We start from the raw sequence: 20,797 nt of genomic DNA on the forward strand, positions 1-20,797 counted from the left end.
CAACAATATTCCTCTGCCCCAGGAAAGCGGGGTTTGGTTTTTTTAGTATGACCTCTGATATCCCCATTTTCTTCCTCCCAAATTTTCTCTCTGCTTTCCTGGCGCCAACAGTATTTTTCCTATGTTGGACCCCTTTGAATTTTAAAAGTATAGCTTTTAGTCTTACCTAAACTGGTGGTATGGAATACTTTAAGAGACTACATTTTCTCCACGGAGGGGATACGCACTGGAGCTGGGGACAGAGGGACCAGGAAGCTGTGGCTGACCTCAATCAGTTTCTAGTCAACTGTCTTTGGAATTGCAAAATGCCTAAGTTTCACTGAGGGCAAGTATCCTTCATGATAGAAAGAAGCCCATTCTTTTTAGTAACATATTTTACATGGGTTATCTTTGATTTGACTGAATTTATGTCCTGTCAGAGTCCAAAAACTATCCTGTTCCCCTACCTATTACAAGAATTTCATCTGAACATCATTTTTATCAAGTTTCCACATTGTTTTGACATATATAACATTTTAAGATTCCACACCATAGTCACAATCTTAACTGGCTAATGATAAAGTAACCCTAAAGACTAAAATCAATTCTTACCTTGTGAAAAGAATTTGAGAACATTTCTGTCAAGTGCTGTGGCACTGCAAGATGCGTATCTTCTAGGCTAATCTTAAAAACAGTCTCCAAACACTGAATTGCAACTTCAAAGAAATGAAATCATGATTAAAAAAAAATCATTTTCTCAATAGAAATGTGTAAATAAAACTAACTAATAAAACTAAAAATAAATAAGGCAAAGGTACGCTTCCTGACATATTTGTTGGCTAATTAAGCCTAAAAACAAAAGGCAGTTCTTTGGAGAAGTTCCCCCAATGGAAAGAAAAAATAAATAACCTATTTAGTCTCTACTAGGCAACTTTGCAAGGCAATAGAGGCAGAAGCTCTTTAGTGTCTAGATATAGCTCAGCCACCAAACTTAATTCCTGACCCAGACACACTTCTTTTAATACTCACTTTTTTTTTATTCCATTTTTGACCTACGACTAAATTTAAAAACAAGATAAAACAGTACATATATATGTAATGCAGACATATAAACCAGCTACACATAAAAAACTGCTATTTTTATAATTGTCTACTACATATAATTAGATGCGTGAAAGCACCACATTTCTGACATTATGTGTAACACAAAAGATGGGCCAATTCTACACTGAAATATCTAAGTAATAATTACTGTTTTCAAATGTGTCCATTTTTACTATGCAAACCAAAGATTTCTACTAATAGCTGCCTCATTAATCATAGACTCTCATCCTGCAAAGGAATCCACCTGCGAAGTCCCTTGCACTCACACAAAGTCCCACTGATGCCCGAGCCTAAGGATCCACAAGAGCAGATCCCTTCCCAGGATCAGAGGGCCCCAATCCTCCAAACATTTAAGCAAGTTCATAACTTTACTCATGTAAACAGTTCCAATTATGTCTATAGGACTGCACATCAGTGACATGCTTAAGTGTTTGCAGACACAGTCAAAGACTGTAATCTTTATACATAGCTTAGAGAGGGTGTCTCATTCATGTATCTTAAGGTTATGGGGCAAGTATTCAACACATTGTGTGGGAATCCAGCAGCATGACTCCCATTAAGGTACACTGTCTGCTAGTTTTAGAATCAAAACTGAAAAAGGGTATGAAATGTTTGTTTTTTTTAAAACGGATATGAATAGAAACTTATTCTTATCGGTTTTTTTAAATATTTTAATAAAATTTAATAAAAACAGGGTGTTTTTTTTTTTTAATTTAAACCAGAGATAACTTCAAGAAACCAAATTCAAATCAGGGTCTGAACTTCCCAAAAGTTAAGGGGGCATCAGGATCTTGGGTGTTGAGGGTCCATTCTAATTTTAACTTTCAGATGTGACATTGTGAATCTGAACAATGATAATATTGAGCTAGTGTAGGGGAATCGGAAAGGAAAATCTACTAAAAATTAACAATAACTGATGTTAAGGAGTCTGTTTTTTATCGTCCCAGCTGAGAGAAATGTTAAAAGTAAATACCCAGCATAAATGGTAAAATGTAAAATAGATTTAGTTATAACATATAGTAAGTTAAAAGTAACAAAAGTAAGTAAAATTCCTACATATTTTATGCTGACAATGACTCTTTAATATTGATTGGGTACATGGCTAATTATTAACACACTGCACAGAAAGTTTGCTTCTGTGTTCTGTAATGTTAACCAGGTTCTGTGTCATTCAGTAAAAAACAATTCAGGGTCTGAGTTAAATTCCTTCTCTTCCTTGCACTAGACCTCAACGACAAGAAACGTAATTATGGTAAACTGAATATTGATTTTATCTTGTTAATGAAGATCTAATGGTGAATTGGTGACTTTCAAACCAATTTTATTTGTAACCTATATTCAAATCTTATCTTCTGAGGTGAAAGGCAAGTAAAATATCCCACTGCATTTCCATGCAGTACATGTTCTGTGGAAAACTACATGCACAATTCCATTAACAATAATGTGAATTATATTAATAGTACTTTTATAATGCCTACCAGAGAATCAATGGAACCGGGTATCCAGTTTCTCTTAACAATTTAATATAAAGTATTAACTGTCATATATAAAAAATAAATTGGGGCTTTCCCTTGGAGGGTAACTCAGCAACCCATCTGCGACAGAGTGCTGAGTCATGACAGACGAATCAGCACTCTGATCACTGTAGCCTCATTAGTTTCCCCAGCAATAGCTGATTGAGGAAATAGGAAGGAATCAGAGGGGGAGGCTGGATGAGTTAAGGAATTAACTGGTGCATCAGCTGACTAGCCTGATAAAAGCTAGGAAGTGTCGTGCGGAGGACAGGATTAGCTGTGCCCAGATTGAAGGCGATCCCAAGGAAGCAAGACCTCTCTTCCTCTCAGAGCCCTGATGAATAGGGGCTGAAGGTCATAGGAATTAGGACTCTTGTTTTGCGCTGTACAGATGTTGGTGGAGGGGGCTTGACTAAGTTATACTGAGTGGACACTAAAGGAAGAGAGTCTGAGCAGTTCCTGGGGTGGCCACGGATGCGGTGGGAGGACACATACTCCATCACACTTATTTTTATCCTCAGGCAATCCCTTTTCTAAATGCCTCACCTCATTTTTAACTTAGCCTAAGAACAGAAACTATAGGTTAAAACACTTTAAAAAAAATTTTCAGTTTTCACTCTTCTCACTTTTGGGGGGGAAACGCATTAAGTCTATGTGACGACTCCTAGCTCCTCTTCTTGTTTGTTTCTGTTCCAGGAAGGGGGGAAGAGAACTCTCAATTCTAACAGATCACATTATGCTTACATCAAATATTCTGGATGTATTATTAATATTAGAATACATTTCCATGGTAGAAATAACTGGCTCATATATTACAGTGAGCTCCCACAATTCCCATTTAATTGAAAAATTAACACATTCTGAATCTTTATAATTCCTCTGCCACAAGTTTAACAAATGTTAGTACCCTTACGGGATAAAGCAATGAAACAGACGTTTTGCTCCCACTGAATGATAGTCTCCTGCTGCTATGTAAATGGCAAACCAAAACTAAAGACTTTATTAAAAATAAAGGTGGAGCCAAAGCACAAATATTTATTTTCAAAATGGGAGAGACTGATCTTTTGACAATGTGTAATTTTTTAATATACTAAGCAACCAGGGTGAAATCTTAACCCCACCGACATCAAAATGGAGCCAGGATTTCACTCTAATTATATGCAGCAGTTGCAATTATTTGTCTGAAGGATATTTGCATGGAATAGACGCCACTTGCTCTCTGTCCCAGTACCACACTCCTGCTATCTGACTGTCACAGGCAGATGAATTCACCCCAGAGCAGAGGGCTAGGCAAGGTTTTCCACACCACTTAAGCCCTCAGTGAAATTCACCATGATTCACAGGACCATTGCAAGGCCCTCTGCTTTACCTAAACCACAGGCTTTGCGGTGGTGGCCCTTACTAGGATCAATCACGTCTTACACTACCTGTTGGTGCAGTGTATGAGAGGTCACAGATTCCAAGGACAGAAGGGACCACTGTGATCGTCTAGTCTGACCTCATGTAATAATTGGTAATAAAACTTCCCCCAAATAATTCCAGTTCAAAACTACACACTGATCCCACATACGCAGGTGCTGAAGACAGCAATGAAGTGTAGATGCTGGAATGGCCAAGGGAAGAACAAAAGCAGCCATTTAAACACACTGCATAAATGAGGTGGAAGGACTGAAGCTGGAGAATCAGATGCAAGAGGACTATTCTATTCTATTCAGGCTTTCATACCATGCTCATCACCATAGTTTCTGAGCACCTTCCCATAATGCATTATGTGACTGTTTTCTCTCATTCTCTCCCCAGCGGGAGAAGCATTTGTAGTGGAGAGTCTTGTTTTTGGTAAGGTTTTATTTATTTTAAATACATATTTCTGTTGCTATGTGTTTGCCTTAGAGGAAGTAAGATCAAAGAAATGCATCTTGCACTCAGAGCAGAAAGTATTGAGGTTTGTGTTGTTCTTAGTTTTTGGGAGAGTTTATTCCAGTCTCAGGCCGTTCCCCACCCACACATGAAAGTTGTGTCTCATGCACAGATAATCTTTACTCTTGTTGTTGAGAGTTCCATTGTACCAGAGGAGTTGTCAACCAGAGACTTTGTCCTGGCTGCACCCAGCAGATCCAGACCCTGGAAATGGCAGGGTGCGTGTCACCTCCCCAGTCCACCCTCTGATTTCTGTTTATGCAGGTGAGTGAATGTCACAAATGAAACATGCAAATGAGCAGTCCTTCTACACTGGGGTGAACTTCACCTATAGTCTGATATACTTGTATGCTTCAGCCAATCAGAGTACATTTTATCAATAAAAGATGGCTTTGAAAAGCATGCTATACTTTTATTTTAATAGTCTTCAACTGGTTGATTTTTTTTTTTGTATAGTTTGTTTGGTATTTGATAGTTAACAATTATACAATGCTTTACAACCCCACAGCACACTGCAAGGTACACAAAGTACCCATGTACTGCATGGACCAAATTCTTCCCTCACAGCCTTGTTGAGAGCTATGTTCACACATTCATGGGCAAGATTTGGTGTGACATTTATTTCACATAAAATAAAGTTAACTTCTATTGCTAAAAAAGGATCAGCTATACAGATTGGTTGGCACAGATGCTGTATATTGTATAATGTAGCATATGGTACCATATTTTTGGCAACATAAAACTCTAAAATTAGGACTTCACTTCTCTGTTAAAATATGCTCAATTGTGGAAATGTTCAATTTTATCTCTGAGCATTTACATGCCATTAAAAGTATTATAATCCATTTGTTTAGAAAATAAATCTTTGTTAAAATTGTAGTTCATTTGCCTCAGGGCAACTCTAGCCAACATCTGTGTCAAATAAGTGATCAGTTAACCCTTCTTAGTTACAAACCATCAACATTTAACAGTATTTTATTAAAAAACAATATGAATAAAAAATTCCTACTTCATAATTTTATTTCTAAAAGTGTGGCCTTTTTATCAACTGGAAATAAGTTTTTAACAGGTATTGGGATTTTTAAATTAATATAGTTGTTCATCGCATATCAAATGCACTGACTATTTCAGCTTTTGTTGTTAAACTGAATCTTTAAAATATGTTTTAAAAACAACAGTATAGAAAACCCAAATCTCTCTTTCCTGTCCACATTAGTGAACAACTGTGTTACATACATCTAGTCTAGTAGAAACCATATCTGAAACCACGTTTACACAAGCAGGGAATCTGTGATTGAACGATATGTTTAAACATGGCTCAAGAAGAGTGCACACTAAACCAGGTTCTAAAAAAAATGTAAAGAGTCAGCAGGGAAGGAGTTAACCATACTCAAAACTTTGGTAAAGGCATGTCTGCATGGGGGCACTTAAGAAAATTAAGGTGAATCAACTAAACGTGTGAAGTCAATGCATACAAATTAAAGCATGTTAAACCCCTATTTGGATGTTCCTATTCAGGAGTAAAGTGGTCTTAGTTTGGTGTAACTTAATCTTCCTTTGCCAAGACAAAATATATCTGTCGAGAATCCTTACCACTATGTGATACTTGCAATCACTGATAACAGCCCTCTTCCGCAATACTGCTCTTACAATAAAACATGTTTGTCAAGACATATAAATGGTGCATTCTTTGTGCATTCACTCTCAGAGGCCCAAGCCTGTCCTCAAATAGTACATAGAACTCCTATTAACATTAACAAGAGCTCTTCATGTGCATCAAGGTAGAATATGGCTGCTCATGATTTAGCCCCCCTCCCATTCCGGCCCCTGCCCCAACCCTGCTTGCCAATACAGATGTTGTTGACAAAAGTGTTGATCTTCAGTGTGTTATCCACAGATGATAGCACATATGAAAAATTGAGGGAAATCAGGCATGAAAATTGAGTGAGACAAAAGCCAGTCCACATCATCCCCCCAGTGGTTGGGACAATGGTATTACCTAATTTAAATCCTTAGCATAATTGAAAGTGCTAGTTGCTCAGAAATAAGACAATGCAGTGCCAATAACTTTAGGACCTCTTCAAATTTACACAGATTTTAGGATTAGAATCTTGTGGACATGTAAAATTTTAATCTATTTCAGAAATGAAGATCTTTTTCCTTTAATAACAAAAATTCTAAAACATTTCACAAAGTTTTTGTGAAACTCCGACTCCTCCCATTCCTAATCCAAAACTGGCAACTTTCCTTGGAAATAGATAAACCGACAGAGAGAATATTGGAATCTACAGGATAAGGAAATAAATTGTTCAAATAATAACAACTTCCTGACATACAAGAGACAAAATACAATAATTTTATCATAAGACAACATGAATAATGAATATAGTTCATTCACATTGCTTTTTGTCATGATTTATGTCAACCAACCTAGCATACAGATATGTGGCCTTCAGTATTTACCTTCCAAGCTTTCTTGTTCATCTGAAGTGAAAGCATCCAGCTGACTCTGTTCTCTCAAGAAATGGATGACCGCATATACTAGGCGTTTGACTGATGACATTTTAGAAGCTTATGAACTTCACCTAAATTATAAAAATAAAAATATTAAAACAAATATAGAGACATTTTTAACATTGATAAGAATGGTACTTTAGGGCCAATCCCTGAATACTCTGCACACCCCAAAGTCCCATTAACTTCACTAAGAATTTTGGATGTACAAAATATGCACCACTGAATCTTCATCAAAAAGCATATCAAGAAGGGTATCACTAGACATTTATTTATTTCAATCAGATTCATAAATCAAAAGGCCAGAAAGGACCATTGTGATCATCCAGTAGGACCACCTGCATAAAACAGGTCATAGGACTTCCTTGAATTAATTCCTGAAGGAGTTCATAAAAGTTTGTTATGGGTAATTTAATCAATTAATTTTGCTCAAAAATACAGTTTTGATTTCATTACTAAAGCACATGCAACTGGAAGCAGGAACACTCACTCAAATAAAAAATAATTTAAAAGTACATGGACAGATGTCTCACCACTGGCATAATTATACACTTCCATTTTCTGATACTGTGCTACAGAATGGCTTATTTTCTCTTTAGACTGAAAACTAAAACACTGTGACCTCAGTGCAAACTTGTGATTAGTGACATGCTGCTGACTCAGCCTGATTTGCATTCAGCATCTATTAGGAGTTATATAACTTCTCTTTGGGAGGAAAATTAGTTCTAACTTTTTCTGAGTTTTTTTCCTAAACCACTAAACAGAATTTATTTTTGAAAAAGAGCAGTGTTTACCTATGCTTTAGAAAAAGAAAATCTGAGATTTAACATTTAGGCAAAAGGCCACACCTGTAAAAAGCATCTTTGTTTATAGAATACTGGTTATACTATAGATGTGGTTCAACCATCTTAAGCAGCCATTCAGGAGCCTAGCAGAAGTGGGTTACCTATTTGAGGTGATGTGCAAGTAATAATCTTACAAAATATACCAGATATTTTGACCCTACTTTCAAGTGATCCTTTGAAAGAAGCTGCATGCAGTAGAGCAGGTTTCATTGTATAGGGTACAGCAAAGATCACAATAATATACACTCTATACACTCATAGGAATCTAAGTAATTGAAAACATATATAATACACACATTCTAAAGATCATTGTCCATTAGCTTCTCTATGGTTCACTACGTGCATTGACATGCTGTATATTAGATTTGACAGACTCCCCCAGTCCAAGGCATCGCAACAAGCTCAGCAGGGGCAGGCACCAGCCAACGCTGCCCATGTTCAGCCCCAGGGCTCCTTGGCAACCCGCTCAATCGCGCAGCTAGCCAATCTGGCTGAAATGGCTTTTCTCACCCATCTGCTCTGCCCCAGCTCAGGGTGTGGTACCCGGGTCCGAAGCAGACGGGTGCGGGCGGCTGCCGCCCGGGAGACCTTCCCCTGCATTGCCTCGCACGGGGAAGGAGGCACAAGGGATGCCCTGCTGCACTCCCCCTTCCCGGAGAGACTCATGGAAGAGCCCGATTCCCCCCAGGCGGCAGCATTATTCCCGCTGCGGCACGGGAGCGCCCACAGCGCAGCCCCCGCACCGGGGACGGAGGGCGGTGGCGGAACCCTTACCGTGCAAGGGGCGAGAAGCCCGGCCGGAGCAGGGCTGGCTGCTGCCGCTGCTGCAGGGTTCCCCTGTCCAGATGCTCCCTCCCCACGGCGCTGGCAGAGGAGCTCCGTAGTTGCCGCGCCGGGGCGGGGGGAGCGTGGGGGAGGCGCGGCCGGCGGAAGTGGATGCGCCGCTTAGCGAAGCCGACACTTGCCCGCGGGCACATGGCAGCGGAGCGTGCGCCTGGGCTCGGGCGCCCTTAGCAGCTGCAGCCCCGCCGCCCCCATGTTCTCCCTGTGCAGCGCTGCGGGCCGAGCGGTCAGCAGGTAGCGTCGGGGGCCCGACAGCGGCTGGGGGAGAGTCTCGGGCTGCTGCGGGGCCCGCGGTGGGTGGGGGGCGTCTGAGGGGCCGGGGAGATTGTGCTGTCGGGCTGGATAAGGGCGACTACAGTGGGGGACGGGGTATCTGACGGGGCGGTGGAGATGGGGTGTTGGGCTGGACAAGGGCGGCTGAGGGTCCTGCCTACGCCCCCTGCCCGCCGAACCCCTGCCCTACACCCCTTTCTCACTGAGGAGGGCGTGTCCTGCGCCGCTTCCCTTTATGCGGGGTCATCCCGTTCCTGCACACAGCCATAGCGGCGCCCCTGCCCCCAAGCTTCTCCCCAACCGGGGGTAGGGTCCCTGTCTGTCCCCCTGTGGGGTAGCCTGGCAGCAGCTGCTCTGGCTTCCAGTCAGCTCAGGAGAGAAAAAATCTGGTTCCCCCAAAGGCGGTTGGATTTGTGTGTGATAGTTTCCCCAAGGCACGTTCAGAGGCCCCAGATGAGAGAGGCCAGGAAAATAATAGTGCAAGAAACATTAAACCATGCGGGATTGCTTCCTTCAACGTGTCAGACTTTCTACGGCCTGATATAACCCTTGTTATTTAATGACAGGTTTCAGAGTAACAGCCGTGTTAGTCTGTATTCGCAAAAAGAAAAGGAGTACTTGTGGCACCTTAGAGACTAACCAATTTATTTGAGCATAAGCTTTCGTGAGCTACAGCTCACTTCATCGGATGCATACTGTGGAAAGTGTAGAAGATCTTTTTATATATACACAAAGCATGGTTTGTGTGTATATAAAAAGATCTTCTGCACTTTCCACAGTATGCATCCGATGAAGTGAGCTGTAGCTCACGAAAGCTTATGCTCAAATAAATTGGTTAGTCTCTAAGGTGCCACAAGTACTCCTTTTCCTTGTTATTTACAGCACCCTCAGGTGCAGTATCCATCAGACAGGGTCTCTGCCTTGAAATTCTTGCAGTCTAGTTAGTTCCAGACCTGTAACAACAGAAATGGGCAAAGAAACAATGGAGTGGAGACATGGAGGAAGGATGTGGTTAGACCAGTAAGATATTTTCAGCAAAGGCATGAGTGCAGCCAGATGGAGCAATTTCTAATTTTATATATTAAAATAAATGTCATTAACTCACTGCAGCTAGTTGCAGCAGAGGGTTTTAAATGAGAAAAGGTTTGTCTCTTTGTGGGCCAGTTCAGGATAGATGTTCAGGGCAGTGTGAAAAAAGGCAGGTAGACTATTGTGGAGGAAGTGGACAAATGAGGTATCACTGGAGGAGATGAATGAAGGGGGAGGATGGGCATTCCTCCTAGGGCCTTGAAAGTAGGAACAAGAGACCTTCAAGGCGGGGTCAAGAAGCTTATGTAATGGAGAAAGGAAAGACAATGGAAGGGTTCACAATGTAAATACTTTGCAGTAATGAGAAAACAAGATATTTGTTGTGAATGGAACTAAATTTGAGTGAAAATGAGAGGTTACCTTTGCATTAATGGACATTTGAGAAGTAATGCAAATACTGTGTACATAATACAGATGATATGTATATCCCTTGCACGTTGTCATTGCTGTCCTGTCCCAGAGCTTTTGGTTATGTCCACTTGTGGTTAAAGGGACGCTATCAATTTAGAAATCAAGTTTCTGTACTAAAAGTGTTTACCTGCTATTGTTGTAAGTAGTTCCGAAGGTCACTAAACTGGAAAAGGGGGAGGGGGAGAGAGTTCTCTGTTTGTGTATTTACAGAACTTTGTGTACAGACATTTTCACTGTTTTTTTCCTATATATAAGCTACTTAGTTTTCCCTGTTTAGATTTTTCAAACAGGTGAGAGAAAAACACACTTTTTAAAAAAATTAACAACGGGCAGAAGGACAGGAAGGGGTAGGTGCGGTACCTGAAACCGCAAGTGGATGTTCATCCTTTTTACGAGTTTTAAATTTAGAAGTTTTTATCTCTAATGCTTCACTGTGATTTTTCCGTAAAAACTAATTTTACCTCTTTCATTTCCCAAATATTGCTTTTTTATCTGTTTGTAAATAGAAGTGGAAGTAATATGGTAATTTTTATTGTTTCATAACTCCTTTGCCAATCTTTACTTTAGTGTCCCCACCTTTGCTGAGCTAACAAGAGCAGCTACACTGAACTCGGACATGTAAGGGGAAATCCTACCATCAGACTGTCTGGAGTGGCTCACGGCCATGAGTGCCAGCCTCAAGGCAGACTGTCAAGAAGCAGGGCAGGGATCCCAAACTGGTTGTATGTTCTATAATTAGATTTACCAATCCAGTAACAAGTATGAACCCCTAAAGTATCACAACAGTCTTACCATGGAGTTACAGACAGACTGAAATGCCCAAAGAGACTATCTTGTCACCCAGGCAAGTTGGTTGCTATACACCAAAGATCACAAAATATTCAGGTTGCTTCCAGTCCCAAGAGACCACTCGCTTACCTCCCCAGATCAATCTGTACCTTAGATTTCTCAAAGACAACACTTGTAGCCAATCCTACAATTAACTAAAGTATTTATTAACTAGGAAAAAGAAATTAGCATTATTATAACGTTTAAAGCAGGCAAGCATATATACACAACTGAGTTACAGTCTGTGGTTTGAAAAGGTGACAGAGTTGTAGTGATCTGTCGGCACTAAATGTCTTTTAGGGCTAACCAAGGTTGACCCTGGGGATCTCTGCTTCTGGTTCGTAGTTCTGGCCCTGTCAGGGTATGTCTGCACAGCAACTGACACCCGTGGCTGGACCATGCCAGCTGACTTGGACTCGTGGGGCTGTTTCATTGCTGTGTAGACTTCTGGACAGTACTTAATTTGTAATGAAAGAGGTGCTGGACTTAAGCAATTAGGTACCGAGACTCAAGCAATTTTTATATTTTCATAACTGACACAGCAAGCCCAGAGGTGGCAGCGGGGGTATGAACTGCCAAGCCTAGAGGTGCCAGGGCTGAGCCCTGGCAAACCCTGGCACAAATTAAGCTCTGCTTCTGGGCCTGGGCTGTATTCCAGGTTCTGGAACCCTCACAAGGCCTTAGAGCCAGGGCTCCAGGCCTTGCCTGGAAGTCCACAAAGCAGTGAAACAGACTCACAGCCCAAGCCCCACGAGCCCAAGTTGGCTGCCACAGGCCAGCCGCAGGTGTCTAGTTGAGGGTATGTCTACATAAGAGTCCAGACAGCAAAAGAGAGATGAAAAATTTCCTCATCAGCTATTTTTTTTTTTTTTTTCAGAATTCAAGCTGATAGGAAGAGCCCTTTTGCGTATAGCCTCTTTATAGATGTGAAAGGGCAGTTAACAAAGTCTTTGTATTGTGATGTCCCACAGTGGCTCGTAGTTTTGATAGGCCTTTTTGATGGCTAGAAGACGATCCCTCCTGACTGGGTTCAGTTTCAGGCCAAAAGGTTTTTACAAAGCAGAACCTTAAATATTACCTTATAGCAGGGGTGGCCAACCTGTGGCTCCAGAGCTGCATATGGCTCTTCAGAGGCTAATATGCAGCTCCTTGCCTCAGCACTGATTCTGGGGCTGGAGCTATAGATTCTAACTTTCCAGTTTGCTGGGGGGTGCTCACTGCTCTGCCCTAAACCCTACCCCCACTCCACCCCTTCACCCAAGGCCCCTGCCCCTTCCCCTGAGCCTTGCATGTCGTCGTTCCTCCGCCCTCCCCCCCATAGCCTCCTACGCATGTGAAACAGCTGATTGTGGTGGGCGGCGAGAGGGGGGAGTAGGTGCTGATTGGTGGGGGCTGCTGGCAGGTGAGAGGGGCTGGGGAGCTGATGGGGGGCTGCTGACTTATTACTGTGGCTCTTTGGCAATATACATTGGTAAATTCTGGCTCCTTCTCAGGCTGGCCACCCCTGCCTTATAGCATGTGATAAAGATATAATACAGGGGTCAGCAACCTTTCAGAAGTGGTGTGCCGAGTCTTCATTTATTCACTCTAATTTAAGGTTTCGCATGCCAGTAATACATTTTAACATTTTTAGAAGGTCTCTATAAGTCTATAATATATAACTAAACTATTGTTGTATGTAAAGTAAATAAGGTTTTAAAAATGTTTAAGAAGCTTCATTTAAAATTAAATTAAAATGCAGAGCCCCCCCGGACCGGTGGCCACACCGGGCAGTGTGAGTGCCACTGAAAATCAGCTCATGTGCCGCAGGTTGCCTACCCCTGATATAATAAGTGAGATTAATGCATGCTGCAATTTGCAAGCATTTCATAAAGTCTAAACACATTGTTATAAGTTCAGTATTCATCTTAACCATACTAATGCACAGGTGAAACAGACTGGTTTCCAGCAATGAATTTGTCAGTGCTCAGCTGAGGCCTAAAGCCTTAGCAAGAGCTGGTACCTACCTCTGTCAGCATCACATCCCATCAGAAGTTCAGCATACGCCTGCAGAACCCACAGTAATATAAATTCCCTACATTACTTTTCTCCTTAGAACAACTTACAGGGAAAATAAAAATCTCAATTCAGAGCAAATTTCTAGCTGTGAGAACTCATCATAGACAAAGTGGAGATTTCAGAGTCAGCGTCTAATTTTACCAAAACGAATATGAATACCGTTTGCCAACATCATCTTTTTCACCATAGGGTCAAGAAGGGTTTAGATCAGGGGTGGGCAAACTACAGCCCACAGGCCGATCCGGCCCACAAGCTGTTTTAAGCTGGCCTGAGAACTGCACCATGCAGCTTGGCTCTGCTCTGGCTGGGGCGCTGAGTCAGGGGCCACACCACGCAACTCGGCCCCACTCGGGCCAGGCTGCTGGGTCGGGGACTGCACCAGCGGTTTGGTCCCACGCCGGCCACGGCACAGGGTTGGGGGCTCCCAGCCCGGAGCAGCCTCCTGCACCCCAAACCTCTCATCCCCAACCCCACCCCAGAGCCCGCACCCCCAGCCGGAACCTGCACCCCTGCCCCAGCCCTAATGCCCATCCCACCCTCCGAACCTCTCAGTCTCAGCCCAGAGCACCCTCCTACACCCCAAACTCCTCATCTCCAGCCTCACCCCAGAACCTGCACCCCCACCCCAATTTTGTGAGCATTTATGGCCTGCCGTACAATTTCTATTCCCTGATGTGGCCCTCGGGCCAAAAAGTTTTCCCACCCCGGTTTAAACACTTCAATACACTTGAAATATTCAACGAAAACATGTGAAGAAAGCAAACCAAAATATAGAGTAATTCTCTTGCCATCTTACTTCATCCTTTGGCAACATTCTTGTGCTATGTCTACAATAGAAGCTAGGAGTATGATTCCCAGATTGTGCACATATACTTATGCTAGCTCTCATCAAGCGAGCATGAGTATAAATAGTGTAGCTGCAGTAGCACAGGCAGCTGTTTTTGCAGCACAGCTTGGCTATACCAACTACGTACCCACCATTTTCAGGAGAGTTTGTACTTGGCGTGACTAAGCCATGCTGCTGCTTCCCGTGCTAGTGCAGCTACATTACTATTTATACTTTCGCTAGCTTGATGAGAGCTAGCATGACTATGCGTACACGAGCAGGGAATCACAGCCCTAGCTCGCAGTGTAGACATAGCATCAGTGAGCAGAAAAAGCCTGAATAAGGGCTGTGACATTCTGCTCAGAACACCCAGAACTGGAAGTCATTGTGTTAGCCCTCTGCCTCAGTAAAAGTGAGTTTTGCTGGAGGTTAGACTGTGTATCAGCTCCCTGCCATGCTAGTCTGTCTGCTTCACCAGCAAACTCCTCAAGACTCTGCCCGTCTTAACCTTCCCATGCAGGTAACCATCAGTGAACCCCAGTTCCCCAAAGATGTCACTCTAGTATACAGTCCATCTCACTGGACACTCTCAAATTGTTTGCTGCCTTCAAATATGCAGAGCACGCACCAACCTGTTAGTTTAGCTGAATACTCCCACTTCAATCTGACAGCACCGAGATAGTTTGTAGTAAACCTAAGAATAAATGTATTAAAGAACAGAGATTTTAAGAGATACTAAGCAAGAGAAAGAGACATATAGTTACATGCAAAACAAAACATGCTTTCTAGATATTAAAACTTAATTCTAGCAAGTTATATCTTTGTCTAAAACAGTTTCTCACTTGCCGCAAGTTTCAGAGTAACAGCCGTGTTAGTCTGTATCCGAAGAAGTGAACTGTAGCTCACGAAAGCTCATGCTCAAATAAATTGGTTAGTCTCTAAGGTGCCACAAGTACTCCTTCACTTGCCGCAAGTTATCAGTAGCTTCTGCCTTTCAGGCAAAGGGGATCCAATTTCCACAGGCTCAAAGGGTGCTCTTCCCTATGGCCCCTAAGTTGGCGGTTCTCAGCCGGGGGTCTGCAGCCTCCTGGGGGTCCACAAGCACTTTCAGGGGGCTGCAGAGCCCTGGGGCTGAAACCCGGTGCTCTGAGCCCCAGCTCTGAAGCCGGCGCTGCCCCAGCCGGGAATCACAAGGGGGTGATCAATGAAAAATCCCAAGTCTGTTTTTTAAGCTTGGTCACCTGGGATAGGGAGAGCGACTGACTTTACTGAGGCTTGGAGACAATGAAAGCAAGTCTTTGGGTATAAACAATGCCTAAAGTGTGTGTGTGTGTGTGTATGAGAGAGAGAGAGGGCGGTAAAAACCTTAAAACTTGAGGTGGATTGTTGGAGGGCACAGAGATTCTATCAGATCTAGTGCCTCTAGTAGCCCAGCCCTTGCTCCACTCCCACACGGGCAGGCATTGCCTGTTCATCGGTCAAGCGTCCTAGCTATGTCTTTGAGGGAAAGGAGCAGAGCTGGCTGAGCATAGAGAGCAGCAGGTCTGGGTCTGCAGCCTAGAAACTGGGATGGGGCCAGGAGAAGCCATGGGCAGGGGCCGCGAGTTATATCTCCACGTGGTGCTTTAGCACCAGCAATATTCAGAGCCCAGGAGCTCAGCTCCACCAATATGCCGGGTGTCCCCCCCGACCCCACCTACCGCCCCCCCCCCAGTGTCCCCTGGCCCACTCTTGCGCCCCGGAGCAGAGCGTCCCTGCCTCTGCCTCTTAGGTGAAGCTCCATGCTGCCTCCCTGCAGCAACTGCTGCCGCAGGGTCCTAATGCCCCGCAGCCACTGCCAGGGCAGACTGACTGAGCCTGCCGTTCCCCTCAGACCCTTCCCTTTTCTGGCGGGACCCTCCACCAGCACAGGGGGGCCCCCTGCCCGCAGTCACTGCTCCTGCTGCATGCTGGGCAAGGAGAAGCCTCATCCCTCACCCCCGGTGAGGCTACAGTCAGGGGCAACAGCAGGGGAGGAGGCACATGCAGCACCCCCCCGGCACCCACCATGGGGGAGGCGAGGGAGATTCCTGGACCTGAGTGGGGCCCAAGGAGCACATGCAGAGACAGTGGTGGGGGTGAGTGTGCTGCTGTGGGGGCGGGAAAGGGGGGCTCCTCCCCCAGAGCTTGCTGCTGCCGGCAGGGAAAGGGCATGGGGGGAGTCCTCTCTGGCCCCTGTCCCGGAGCAGCCTGCCTGCACCCCAAACTCATCCCCAGCCCTGCCCCACCCCAGAGCCCACACTCCCAGCCAGAGCTTTCACCCCCGTACTGCACCCTCTACCCTAGCCCCTCCAACACCCCAAACACCTTATCCCCAGTCCTAGCCAGAGCCCTCATCCCCCTGCACTCCAACCCACTGCCCCAGCCCTGAGCCCCCTCCAACACCACAAACCCCTCATCTCCAGTCCCAGCCAGAGCCCCTAACCCTCTGCCTGAGCCCCCTCCAACACCACAAACTCCTCATGTCCAATCCTAGCCAGGGCCTTCATCCCCCCGTACCCCAAACCTGGGTTCTGGGCACCACCAAAATTTCTACAAACCTGCCACCCCTGGCCATGGGGGCACAGACCCTCACCAGCTGCCAGCCTAGCACCATCTAGGGACAAGCTCAGAGCTGGGCTGGCAGGAAACAACAGGGATTGGAGGGCGGAGGTAGCACCCGGAGAAGGCCAGCACCCCCAGCATGGGCCCCAGGGACTGAGAACAGCTCCTGCCCCAGAGATTCCCCCCAGCCCCACTGTGTAATTCAGAAAGGGGAGATTTGACCCTATTAACTCACACAGCTGCTTTTGAGCTAGTTTTAAAGAGCAGTTATCCATTTAAGAAACTGGGGGCCAAAGTCCCTTTGCGACAGGACTTGAAACAAAGTTCCACTCTACCAAAGCTGTGCTTATTCCTTGTTCTGTACCATCAGTTGTCCCAGATTCTACTATGTTGGCAGCGAGAGCACAGGTTTTCAATCCTGTACAAATCTGATGTACATCACCTCCTGCTCAGCTGTAGAGCTGTCAGTGGATCCATCAGCAAGCACAGTAACAAACCTGGATTTATATATGCATTTTTGAGATGCTTCCCTAGGAGACTTTGTGATTGTTTATATAAAGTCTTTCATTCCATTGGTGTTAATATAACTTGTTCAAGATTAAGGGCACTTTTAGCTTCTAAATTAGAATATTTCAGAATGAAGTCCTATTTAGAGGTTGTGTAATCAGCGTTAAATGAGGTATTGGATCTTTAAATCTCATTGCATTTTATAGAGCAGTCTAGTAGCAGGAGATTCTTGTGGAAAATAACTTTTTTTTTTTTTTTGAATGTGTGGATTTCACTTGAGCAGGAGAACAGTCATGTATATGTAGAAAATAATTCTGAATGTATTACAAGTAGGCTCCAGTTATTGGAAAGCATCTCATATTTCACAAAACAGTCTTTGACATGAAACCAGTATATGTTCTGCATGAATTCTGGAACGTGTACCTTAGCATTCTCATCAGCTTGTTTTACATTCCAAGTAGGGTTGCCAACTTTCTAATTGCACAAACCTGAACATCCTTGTCCTGCCCCTTCCCTGAGGCTGAGGCTCTGCCCCTTCTCCGATACCCCACCCCAGCTCACTCCATCTCCCCTCTCTCTGTCGCTCACTCTCCCCCCCACCCCCACTCACTTTCACCAGGCTGGAGGAGGGGGTTGGGGTGCAGGAGAGGGTGAAGTCTCTGGCTGGGGGTGCGGGCTCTAGGGTGGGGCTGGGGGTGAGAGGTTTGGGGTGCAGAAGGGGGCTCTGAGCTGGGATCAAGGGGTTCAAAGTGTGGGAGTCATTCCCAGCCACTGTGAGCTACGGAGTGGGTGCTCAGGGTGGGGCACGGGGGCAGTAGGTGAAGACCCCCTGGCCACCTCTGCACCAAGGAGCCGGACATGCAGTCTGCTTCTGGAAGCCACGCGGAGCCAGGGCAGGTAGGGAGCCTGCCTTAGACCAGCTGTGCCGCTGACTGGATTTTTGGCATATTAAAGTCTCGTGGATTGCTTTTAATAGTCACTGGGCGATTGAGGCAGATTCCGGTCGACTCCCAGCCAATCTGGGAAGGTTGGCAACCCTAATTCCAAGGCTTGCTGGTTCAAATTGATGGACTCTGGTTTTCCACTTTTGTTTTAGCCTCCAAATTCAAAAAGGATGGTTTGACATACTCCATAATTTTAATTTTCAAAAAAAAAAGTTGTATTTGTACAGTCCTTACACGAAGGTGACTAAAATATTTGGTGTGGCAGTCAGAGCTTGCTTTTCAAATTAAATAGCTTCTCTGGCCTTTGCAGCAGCACTCAAGTTTGCAGGTGTAAGGCTCCAATAAAGTATAAAGGGAGATGCTATCTCCTTTATCAAAATTATGTTTTGCAGAAGTAACAAGTAATCAAATTTTAGCTTGTTGGCAAAATATACTGTTGCTTAGCGTTCTGGCAAAAATATTTGCTTTTGAACCATCTGACTGTTGCTTACAAGTGTTGTTATTCTTGTTGAAAATCCAATAGTGTCTTATAGGGGCTGCAGCTGCTACTATGTCTTGCTAAATTTGAGGTTGTAAAAGTTGCTACACAACCTACACTGATTTGGTTGGAAAAAAATCTGGTTGTTGCTTGGGTTTTTTAGCTGGCAAATTTAAATTTTTCTTTGACATTCCGATGACAGTAATTGCTCTTAGAACTCTTTGGCTATTGCTGAAAATCCCATACCAAATCTCTCCCATCTTCTTTCCTGCATCCTCGCAGAGCTGCTCAGAGCACCAATGGACAGCACATTCAAAGCTGCACAATACAGTTATCATAATTCTACTGCCATGTTACTCCAGATAGAACACATCAAAAAGAAAGGTAATGAGAGCAGGAACTACACAATGAAATCTGAGGCATCCCATTGTATTGGCCCTAATATAAGTTATGCAAAGAGGACTTCAAGCAAAGAGACAAAATTTTTCAAGCGATCAGAGAGCAAGCTCCATATTTCAGCAGATTTTGAAAACCTCTGTTGAACATTAGGTACTGAATTAGCATTAGCCAGTGCTTAACTGACAATACAAGGGTGAAAGCCTCCTGGTTTTGTCTCTGTTCAAGTGGGACACACCCACCCCCTAGCTTGGGACAGGGCTCTACAGGGGGGAAATCATAAACAAAACTTGGAAATGGTTGAAAGAACAACCTAAATGCACAGAGGGAGAGGGGCAGGGTCAGCAGAGAAGCAGACTGTAATCTGGTCCCCAGAAGGATGAGGGTATTTAGGATAAGATGGGTCTAACTCTTAGTGGGAACTGCTAAGCTGTAGGTAAGATAATATGCCTATAGGCCTTGCTTTCTTTTAGCCCTTTTCTCTCTGACAACTATGTTCCAATGGATGGAAAAATAATATTTTGTTTTGAAGAAACTGGTTGGAGTCACCTTCATTTTCATAATGATCACTGCTCCTGAAGGAAAGTTTCTAGTAGGGGCTAAACCTGTTGAGAAAACGAGAATGGTAAAAAGGGGTGCCATTACCTGGAAAGCCAGTCTAAAAGTGGGGTGAATCATAGGATTCCATTGAGAGAAATGAAAGGGCTGGGCCTATCACTTGAAAGGGGATCTGTAGCGATGCTGTGACTCACCAGTGTGGCTCCTCCTGCTGGTTGTCTGGGAATTAGCTCTTTTCCAGTTTATGGAGCGCCCTCTGTAGGTCAATGTCTCACCTGCCGCTGGCCCCATGTCCCTCCCAGACCCCAGTGCCCTTTACCCTGGGGTTCTGCCTCAGTAGTACCCCCACACTCTGGGTCTGCCCTCCCAGAGAAACCCCCAACCCTCTAAACCCACCTTGCCTCAGTGGCTACTGCCAGTCATCGTCTAGCTCCTGCTCACTGGGGCAGACTGTAGTCTGTAATGGCCACTCATCACAGGCAAGGGGGTAGGACCAGCTGCCTCTGCCTAACCTTGGGCTGAACTTCTGCAACCCCATTACTTGTACAGGCCTTCACCATGGTCTGTAGGGTTTACCAGGCAGGCGCTCCCATTGCCCTATCCCCAGCCCTTTTAGGACTAGAGTGAAACTCCTCTGTGTCTGGCCCACAGCCCTCTTATAAGGGCCAGCTGGGCCCTGATTGAGCTGGCCGCAGCTGTGATCAGCTATTCACTCAGCTTCCCCAGCTGTTCTTAATCCCTTTTACCCAGCCGCAGCCCTCTCCAGGACTGCTTTTAACCCCTTCAGGGCAGGAGCGGGGTGACCACCAAAACACTGAGTGAAGGGTCAAAGGCTTACCCTGGAACTGTGACAAGAGGAAAATACAATTCCTTTTATTTGGCTGCAGATGAAAGAAGGCCTTATTGAAAATAATAAAGCTAGCAGTGGTATTTTATCCAGGAAGCCTGTCCTCTGAGAATGTTCTATAATGAAAAAGGCCAAATTAGTCAAAAGTTACTTTAATACTGTTAACAAAACAAAGGCACCGTGAAGTCAATGGGAGATGAAGCGGTGCTTAGCATCTTGAAAGCTTTGGTCCCTTTATGCAGAGGTGTGAGGAAGATTTCAGTATTTCATTTCTTGTTGTCTT

At 44.4% G+C, this 20,797-nt stretch overlaps 2 protein-coding genes across 4 annotated transcripts in view; one reads left to right on the top strand and one right to left on the bottom strand.

The window, feature by feature from the left end:
• SGTB (small glutamine rich tetratricopeptide repeat co-chaperone beta) overlaps positions 1-8,746 on the bottom strand; it is a 34,794-nt gene extending 26,048 nt beyond the window's left edge. The window contains exons 1-3 of the mRNA XM_077816295.1: positions 8,648-8,746; positions 6,978-7,099; positions 592-695 (exon numbers count right to left, since the gene is read on the bottom strand). Coding sequence (XP_077672421.1) covers positions 592-695; positions 6,978-7,077 — 204 coding nt within the window. The 5' untranslated portion in view covers positions 7,078-7,099; positions 8,648-8,746. The remainder of the gene's footprint in view (positions 1-591; positions 696-6,977; positions 7,100-8,647) is intronic.
• Positions 8,747-8,847: 101 nt separating this feature from the next.
• The window catches only part of NLN (neurolysin), a 67,884-nt gene continuing 55,934 nt past the window's right edge, over positions 8,848-20,797 (top strand). For all 3 annotated transcript variants that reach the window (XM_077816297.1, XM_077816299.1, XM_077816296.1), the window contains exon 1: positions 8,848-8,950. In XM_077816297.1, coding sequence (XP_077672423.1) covers positions 8,910-8,950 — 41 coding nt within the window. In that variant the 5' untranslated portion in view covers positions 8,848-8,909. The remainder of the gene's footprint in view (positions 8,951-20,797) is intronic.

The sequence above is a fragment of the Eretmochelys imbricata genome, chromosome 5, assembly GCF_965152235.1.
Source record: "Eretmochelys imbricata isolate rEreImb1 chromosome 5, rEreImb1.hap1, whole genome shotgun sequence".
Lineage (NCBI taxonomy): Eukaryota > Metazoa > Chordata > Testudines > Cheloniidae > Eretmochelys > Eretmochelys imbricata.